The 9247-nt window shown below is 40.8% G+C and overlaps 1 protein-coding gene across 1 annotated transcript in view; it reads left to right on the forward strand.

Moving 5' to 3' along the window:
- The window catches only part of NR3C2 (nuclear receptor subfamily 3 group C member 2), a 248423-nt gene that overhangs the window by 169496 nt on the left and 69680 nt on the right, over window positions 1-9247 (forward strand). The window contains exon 3 of the mRNA XM_014950015.1: window positions 7512-7628. Within this exon, the coding sequence (XP_014805501.1) occupies window positions 7512-7628 (117 nt within the window). The remainder of the gene's footprint in view (window positions 1-7511; window positions 7629-9247) is intronic.

Genomic DNA, 9247 nt, shown 5'->3' on the forward strand with positions numbered 1-9247 from the left:
AAAAAAAAAAAAAAAAAAAAAAGCCCTCCACTGTGTAACAAATGGACCTTTTAAATGAAAATGCAGTTCTGATTTCCACTGAATAGCAGGCATTTTCCTTTTTTTTTTTTAATTTTTTTTTTCCAACTGCAAGAAACAGAGGCTCTGTGAAAACAACTAAAATTTGGAAAGAGATTCATCATTGTACTTAACCCTGCTGATTTATTGGAGAGTACCTACCCTACTGCAGATGGTGAAATAAAAACCTCAGGTATAGGCAGTTTCTTTCTCGGTAGTGTGATACAACTCCTGTCAAACAGAAAATCCTTTTCTGTATGTGGAAAATCATTGTGACAGATCTTATCACTAATTTTATTTATATACTGGCCACTAAAAGATAGAAATAAGCTCTTTTAATTAATAAAAAATAAACTATATGGATTACAGAGATAACACCCCTTTCACAAAATCTGTGAAGGCTTCGGAGCTGGGTGAGAGGAGCACATCACAGCTCAGTGAGCACAAACCAGAGGTTAGGATGTGCAGATTATGTCACACGTCTTGCTGTAGGGGGCAAAGCCCTTCATTAGGGCTAGAAGAGAAAGCAGAAAGACCCCCTGGTGTTAAGTTCTGTTTGCTGACCAGCTATTCCGGAGGTGAGACCTCAGAAAATCCTGATGATTTTCTGTAGCGTGTTTTCTTTGTCTTTCCTTCAGCAGGGAAGGTCTGTAGCCCAGGTCAGAAGGGCTGCAGGTGCAACCTGACAGGCTGGTGGGTGAAGGGAAGAGCTGAATGGTTAATAACATTTATGGAATTGAGGGAAACGGTGTACATTACAGCCGTACAACCCAGATTTCCTTTTCTCCTCCTCACTCACTGGTGTTATCAAGAGTATCTTCAGTAAAATGGGTGGTTACACTGGAAAATACTGATTGGAGCAGTAGGAGGATCTTTAGAGGAATTCCCTGCACTAAGGATGCCCAGGTAATAGTTAAACCCCTGCTTACACCAGCTGGAGCAAATAGGTACTCCAAACCATAAGGTTTTTACACATTGTTGTTATCATGGACATGAACTTCCCACTTGGGAAATATGGAGAAATCTAAGCCCTTCTTCCAGCCCAGAAGCTGCAAAAAAAAAAAAAAAGGATCCTAGCTCTGATGTGCAGATCTGTAAGGCAGGGCTGGAGGTGGCTTCCAGCTTCTCTTTCCTCAAACTCTGGAAGAAGGTTTGGCCATTCTGGCAGCCTGCAGGGAGAAAGAAGACAACTTCGCCTGCAATTTTATGAGTCAAAGTATTAATTCTCATTGTGGAGGAAGGAGGAAAGTTTATTAATTTTATGTGCATTTTGATGTGCTTCAGTGAGATGCTATTTTAAAAATTGAGAGTTTTTCAAGCTTTTTCTGCTTTATTTGGTCCGCAGCTGCCACTCCTGTTTTCTCACTTCCCTGTCCTTCCTCAATCACGTCTTTGTGTTGGGACCCAAGGCACCATCCCCGGAGTGGCTTTTGATTTTTCCCTTTCCTCTCCCAGGGGTGTGTGACTCTAGCAGAGGGGAAAAAAAAGAGAGTTGGCTGCCCAGGTGGAAGCAGGAAAGAACGGAATGGAAGGCAGTGGTGCTGCTGGAGAGGAGCTGGGCGTTAAGGGCACACCAAGCGAGCATGAGTCAACAACCCAACGCCATTGCCAAAAGCCAGATCTGGTCCAGGATTGCGTCAGCAGGGCTGCTCTGTGCAGGAAGTAACCATTTTAGTTGGCTTAGTGATGGTGAAACTCGGCAAGAAAAACGTACCCGGCTTTGGGCACTCTGATGTGTGAAAGAAACTGGAGGAGAATAAGAGGAATGGCAACAGATTTAGGGAACATGACCTGTGAGAAAAGATGGAGAGAGCTGGATTTGTTTAGTCTAGAACAGAGATGGGGAACATGGGGAACATTGCTTCTCGGCTTTTTAGGTAAGATCATGTGTGGTATCTGTTCTTATCAGTTTAATGCCTATTTTTTTGAGTGAAATCTTGTTGGCGGCTGGTCACAAGTGGTGTCCCTCAGGGCTCAGTTTTGGGGCCAGTCTTGCTTAATATCTTTATTGATGGTCTGGGTGACGGGATTGAGTGCACCCTCAGGAAGTTTGCAGATGACACCAAACAAGATGAGAATCTTGATCAGCTTGAGGGTCGGAAGGTTCTACAGAGGGATCTGGACAGGTTGGATCAATGGGATGAGGTTGAATAAGGCCAAGGGCCGGGTCCTGCACTTGGGTCACAACAACCCCAGGCAACCCTATAGGCTTGGGGCAGAATGGCTGGAAAGCTGCTGAGCAGAAAAGGACCTCAGGGTGTTGGTGGACAGCCAGCTGAACAGGAGCCAGCAGTGTGCCCAGGTGGCCAAGAAGGCCACCAGCATCCTGGCCTGTGTCAGGAGCAGCGTGGCCAGCAGGAACAGGGCAGTGATGGTGTCTCTGGACTGGGCACTGGTGAGGCCTCCCCTCGAGGGCTGGGTTCAGTTCTGGGCCCCTCACCACAAGAAGGACATTGAGGGGCTGGAGCGTGTCCAGAGGAGAGCCACCAAGCTGGGGAGGGGTCTGGAGAACAAGTCCTACGAGGAGGAGGCTGAGGGAAGTGGGCATGTTGAGTTTGGAGAAGAGGAGGCTGAGGGGAGACCTCCTTGCCCTCTCCAGCTCCCTGACAGGAGGGTGTAGAGAGGTGGGGGTTGGCCTCTTCTCCCAAGGGAATCATGAGAGGAGCAGAGGAAATGGTCTGAAGTTGGGGCAGGGGAGGTTTAGATGAGATCTTGGGAAGAATGACTTTCCTGAGAGGGTGGTCAGGCACTGGAAGGGCCTGCCCAGGGAGGTGGTGGAGTCACCATCCCTGGAGGTATTTCAGAAGTGTGTAGACGTGGCTCTTCAGGGCATGCTCTAGTGCCCGAGATTGTTGGGTTGTGTCTCTGTGGTTGGTTTGTTTTTTGTTGGTTTTTGTTCTTGGTTTTGTGGTGGTTTTTTGTGTGTGGTTGGACTCGATGATCTCAAAGGTCCCTTCCAACCTTGAAGATTCTGTGATTCTCTGATCTTTCAGTAAGCATGAGATTGTTGTGAGAGGGTGGCAATCTATTACTCTGTATGTCTTGGGGGGAGTGTTAACATCTCTTTCAGTTACAAAATATTCCCATTTGGGTTAAATGCAAAGGCAAAAAACGCAGCTTCATGACTTGTAGGGAAGTTGCAGAATACCTTTCTTCAGAAGGTTTTAAGACAAATTTAGAGAACGGAAAAAAGCAAAACCCAAACCTGCCTGAACTGTTAAGCTAGTCTTATCATGTTTCCATGAGTGGGCTTGAATTAAACAATCTTTGGATCCTCTTCCAGCACTACGCCTTTTTTTTTTTCCCCTTACAAAATTTAACATTTGATCATAGTAGTTGCTATTTTAACAAGAGAGCAGAAATGTAGAAGACTCATTAATGGTTTGCAGTTCTTGACTTACACTTCAAAAAAAAATAGGGAGGAAAAATAATCTTTACAGGAGGAAGATAAAACATGTGGAATATTTCAGAAATTTTTGTAATTTTCTAATTTTGCCTTAGTAACAGAAATATTACTGAAAAGAAATGTCTATACCCCATTGCAGCCTTACATGCCTGGAAGTATCGCAGCCCCTTGAAGAGTGCAGCATCTGTCAGCTCACCTGAGAAAGTCAGGTTTTGGGACCAGTGGTCCCATCGTTGTGCTGAGTTTTAAAATGGGGAAAGGCACCTCTTCTGCTGCAGCCTTATTTTGGCAGTAATTCATAGGCCAAATTCATAGGCTCTTTTTCTTCCCTCCTTTACTGCTGAATTTTGCTTGTTCAAGAAAACGTAGGAAGGAGCAGCTCTTTTTTTCTTCCCTCCTTTACTACTGAATTTTGCTTGTTCAAGAAAACGTAGGAAGGGAAGACTGAATTTCATGCATACTTCCTTTTCGTTTTCTTTTTTAAGCATATATAAGCAGGGAGTTAAAGAGTCTTTGCAGGTGAGAGAGTTGGAAACATTAAAGTATTCTTGTATGTGCGTTTGGATGTGTCATTATGTGGTATGTAGTGACACAATAACCTGGAGTGCAAACTCAAATATTCCCCTAGCTCTACTGTGAATAGGATAGATCTTTTATTTCTTCTTAGTGTGTAACTGTGTAGTACCTATTACTTATTTATTTTGAACAGGAAATTTTCCTGCCATCTTCTGTAACTCTGTATTTTAGATGGAACAGGAATTAGCGTCTATAAGTGCACTTAATGGTAGCATATGTAAAAATTACTTTCATCTTAATGCATTTAGCACACGGGAGATGAGAATTCGATATCTACTCTGTCACTTTCCAGCCCACTGGTGAGTGATTAAACTGGATAAAAAGAAGAACTGGGTTAAGCTAAACACAAACTACACAAGCAGGTTGATACATGTCTTGAAAGAGTTGGAGATCTAGCCCCACAAAAACATCAGCCTCTTTATAGGACCATCTCTGTCACCTCACTGAGATCCTGAAGAGCCCTGAAGGTCGAGAGCTGCATCAATTTCGGATGTGTAGGTTTCTGTTTTGATTCTGAAGTTTAGAGGCATGAGTGAGGCACATGCTGCACAAACGGAAGATACTGATTCATTATGAGTATCTTACAAAACAGATTTTATTTTAAAAGCACCATATCTGATTGCATGGAAAGCTGAAGCCATTTTTTTTCATCATAGATGATAAACTTTTTAACTGAAAAACTGAAAATAGGTGTACTCTACATAGAGGGTTTGTCTGAATGCTGATCAGTTCTGCTTTTTAGGGATTTTTAAGTTATTTCTATTAATGTAAGCTTTAAGATGACTGTGGTTATTTTATTTTTTTTTAGAAATGAAAAAAACCCGAGAAGACATTTATTTTTTGGAAAGTCTTTTACCTTGCTTACTAGAAAAACTACTTACAGATTTTGTACCATACGTTAGTATTCAGAGATGCATGGTTCAAAAATTGATGAACCTTGAGTAAGTTACGTTTTCTGAAATTTTGTCTAGAGTAGATAGGCCAGAAAGTAATAATTGCAGGCTGCTTAAACCATCTGAAGGGTGACTTACAGAATTATTCTGCTATTGTGGGAATATTTCTTGTGAGGGTGCGGTGTGACAGTGATTGAGTCGACTGAACGCTGCCACAATATTTAAGAATGTGACCCAAGTAATTATCCTGGAGTACATAAATGTTAACCTCGTTTTATTAAACCCATTAGCTTGGGAAAGCAGTTGTGAAAAATGTTGACTTTACAGGTGTACAATTTCGTAGAGCAAACTGCCTTCAGGGTGATTCTGCAATGGGGTTCATTTTGCAGCATTAGAGCTGACTTGTCATATTAATAGCCTGCACCCGCCCGTGGAAGCCTAAAAATGGTATTGCAGTACTCGGTGATGTACAAAGGACATTGTAGGAGCACTGAGCAATCGTACTGCCATTCCTAGCACAAAATAACCATTTTTTTCTATTCCCCTCTCCCCACAAAAAGGTAGCGTGGCAGTATTTGTAAAGGCGTATAACCATCTTCGTACTGTATATATCATCATTTTAAACACTCTTGATTTCTACTTCAATTTTACTTTCATGCTGTCTGCATGATGCTTCTTTAGGAGATGTGCTCAAGTCAGCACAGAGCAAAAATGCAAATGGGAGTTAAATTGGCTTTTCTCTTGTGTATCTCTTTTTTAGTATCGATCACATCATAAACACTGTGTGATAACTAGGTTTTCATTTTGTGATTAGCTGATAGTTTAATCTTTTTATTGTTTAGCAGGCCTACTTAAAGACCAGCTGATAGACACTGGTGCCATTGCTATATCGTGCAACTTGACTTTTATGCCTGATGTAACTTTATGAGCTCATATTCATAAATTATTTTGCCTAAGATTTATTGCTGTTTCATCTGTGCCATAGTGCTAGGTAAGGTCTTTAAATCAGAATCCTTATTTTCCCATCTGCTTGTTGTTTAAACACCTGCAGCATTATCTAAATGTTGGTACCTTTGTGATGTTACAATAGCACTTGGCTTACTCCAGATCCTATCTCTTGTGTTCGAGGTGCTCAGTGAAGAGAAGAAACAGCCCTAAAACTTCATTCACTGTCTAAATAGATAACAGGGGGGAAGGGTGAAGGCAAGCCAGATGCAGAGATAGAAAATTGGGTCGTGGGCATCACCTTTAACGTTATTTAATGTTCAGCTCTTGGGTTTCTGCGCATCTCACCAGCTTCATCCATGACCTGCTTAGGAGTCTCCCTGCTTCGTTGCCGGTTGGTGTTAACTGCATTTGCAATCTGAATTTTTTTTTTTTTTTTTTCTTCTACCTCACGTTTCAGGCATCTTTGTTATGAACTTGCGTTTAGTTTACGGAGTATTGAGTTTCTTATTTTATGTCTAAAATGCCGGTCCCTGAGACTCCGTAGTTCTTGCAGCGCTTATTCTACGTCAGCCTGTTGTATTTTACACAGGACTGTTTTCTTGGCGTTTTGGCAAGTCTTGCAGCTTACCTTCCAGTCTGTTGTCCCGTGTCCTCTCCTTTCATCCTTCCTCTGGAAAACTTCTGCATTGCTTTTTTGTCGCATTTGCTGCGGACCATGTGTCACCTCTGGATTGAGACAGCTAAAAAAGAAATAATAAAACCTTCTCTCACTTTTCCTGTCACGCTGCACCAACCCCCTCGTGGCTCCCTTTAATCTTCCACATCATATTCAAGCACTTTACTTTGAAAAGTCCACGTGGTAGTGCCCTCGTCTGACAGGCTGCATCCCTTGGCTCTCTACCTGCCTTCCTCCCACAAAGGCAAAAACACCTTTTGAGTCTCCCAAGTTGTCAAATGCCAGCCCATTTCCCCGGTTGCCATGTATTTCCCTTCTGCTAAATGTTATGTGTTAAATACCTGCTGTCTCCTCGGGAGTGCTTCTGTGGTGCTTTGCAGAAGCGAAGTAATACAGTTGTAATTTAAGCCTGTTTTGGTAAACCCTTCAGAAACCTTCTGCTGTATAGAAAGGAACTGATTAAATCGGAAATCAAGCACTGGAACTGGTTAAAAAGAGAGTGGAGTATGTTGGGAAGGTTAACCTCTACTTTAATTTAATTTCTGCTTTAGGTTGTGAACTCCTTTAGCATGAGAACAGCCCTTGGTTTTTGTACCAAAACTAAGAGTTGTCAGGCAGCTCTGTGACACAGCACATACAAGAAGATTTGAAAAAGTTCAAACCGATCATTTGTTTTTTGCAAAAAAGAAAAATCCCAGTCCTGCTTAGAAAAATAGGCGAGGAGATCTCTCTTGTGAGTGCCACCCCAAAACTCCTTCCCAAATTAAACCGAGGAGATGCTTATAGTAAGGTCCATGACAAGTCGTCAAGATTATTGGGAAGGCCAAAGAATGGGATTGGGAATGTCTGTATTAATAAGAAGCTGAAAATGACTGCCAAACGACAGCAGAGAGCGAATTGGAATGATGTAAATACATCCTCTAATAATGTGTTTTGTTTTTGGGTCCTGTTTCAGGACAGCACAATTACCTGTGTGCGGGAAGGAATGACTGCATAATTGATAAGATTCGGAGGAAGAACTGCCCAGCCTGTCGATTACAGAAATGTCTGCAAGCTGGAATGAATTTAGGAGGTAAGCAGAATATTAATCGCTTGGTCTCTTAATTTAATTAGGCAAAAAACATTGGAAATGTGCAGCCTTTTTATAGTTCTGGCAGCTGCATAATCTCAGAAGTTTAAGGTGGAATTATCCTGTAGAAGTGCTTAGTAGCTAATAAACTCTATTGTCATTCTAAATCAGATTTTTGAGATATGTATTTTATGGCTCAGAAAAAAGAAAAGTGGGTGTTTTATGATGACAGTAATTTTAGTGGAATCTCATACAGCTAAAAATGTTAAGGTTTCAAGTATTGCACGCTAGTTTTTTTTGGTGAGGAGCATTCTCTCAAAAACCAAAAAACATTTTACACCATCATGAAAGCAAATTCACACGTAGTGACACCTCTCGACTTTTTTTTGTTGCTTATTCAACGTTTATATTGATTTATTTCCGTGACTGTTCAGATACGCGATAATTTCGATGATGTTGTTCCATTGTTCATATACCAACAACAATGACTTTTTTTTTGTTGCTTATTCACCGTTTATATTGATTTATTTCCATGACTGTTCAGATACGCGATAATTTCGATGATGTTGTTCCATTGTTCATATACCAACAACAAAAAGGCAAAACCTTTTCTTAATAATTACCAAAAGCTGTTTGAAAACAGTACGATAGCAAAACTCGCAATATTTTTTTTTCCCCATTGTTTCGGTTCTTCGATTGTAGCGTCTACACAATTCTGGCTGTGCTTCAGTGGGCCCCTTGTTTCAAGTAATCACCTGAGCAAATTGTCTTGCAAATCACTTTTTCCCATCAGTCTTAAGTTTATTATATGGTCCGTGAACAGGGGTTTGGATACTGCTGCAGGTCCTTTCCCTGATGCACAGGGTGACCCTTCCTTCAGACTGTTTTCACCGTGCCAGAAAATTACAACACGGTCACATTAATTCCTCCAGATCATTTCCTATCTCGCAATTTGCTTTTTATCCTCCTGGACTTATTCTTTTAGTAGCTTAGTTTAGTTCTACGGACGGATTTAGCTGCTTGTCTTTTATAGGTTATATGCAAAATCCTGGATCTTGCCTGCTGCTGGGAACCTTTTTCTACCTCCCAGACTTCTTTTTCTGTCTTGTCTCCTGGCAGAAATACTCAGGCAAGCCGCTTCTTACTTCTTTGAGGAGAAGTAGCCCTGTTAAGATCTCTTTTCCACCCCTTTTCCCCAGTTTGTGATGCTGCATTGCCCCCTTGCTTCTCCTTCCCAAGGGAAAACGGGGCCAGATCGTGGCATGCTGAGAGGGTGATGACTTTTTTCTCTTTTTTTTTCTCTTTTTTTTTCTCTTTTTTTTTCTCTTTTTTTTTCTCTTTTTTTTTCTCTTTTTTTTTCTCTTTTTTTTTCTCTTTTTTTTTCTCTTTTTTTTTCTCTTTTTTTTTCTCTTTTTTTTTCTCTTTTTTTTTCTCTTTTTTTTTCTCTTTTTTTTTCTCTTTTTTTTTCTCTTTTTTTTTCTCTTTTTTTTTCTCTTTTTTTTTCTCTTTTTTTTTCTCTTTTTTTTTCTCTTTTTTTTTCTCTTTTTTTTTCTCTTTTTTTTTCTCTTTTTTTTTCTCTTTTTTTTTCTCTTTTTTTTTCTCTTTTTTTTTCTCTTTTTTTT

This window comes from Calidris pugnax, unplaced genomic scaffold (genome assembly GCF_001431845.1).
Source record: "Calidris pugnax isolate Ruff unplaced genomic scaffold, ASM143184v1 scaffold42, whole genome shotgun sequence".
Taxonomy (NCBI): domain Eukaryota; kingdom Metazoa; phylum Chordata; class Aves; order Charadriiformes; family Scolopacidae; genus Calidris; species Calidris pugnax.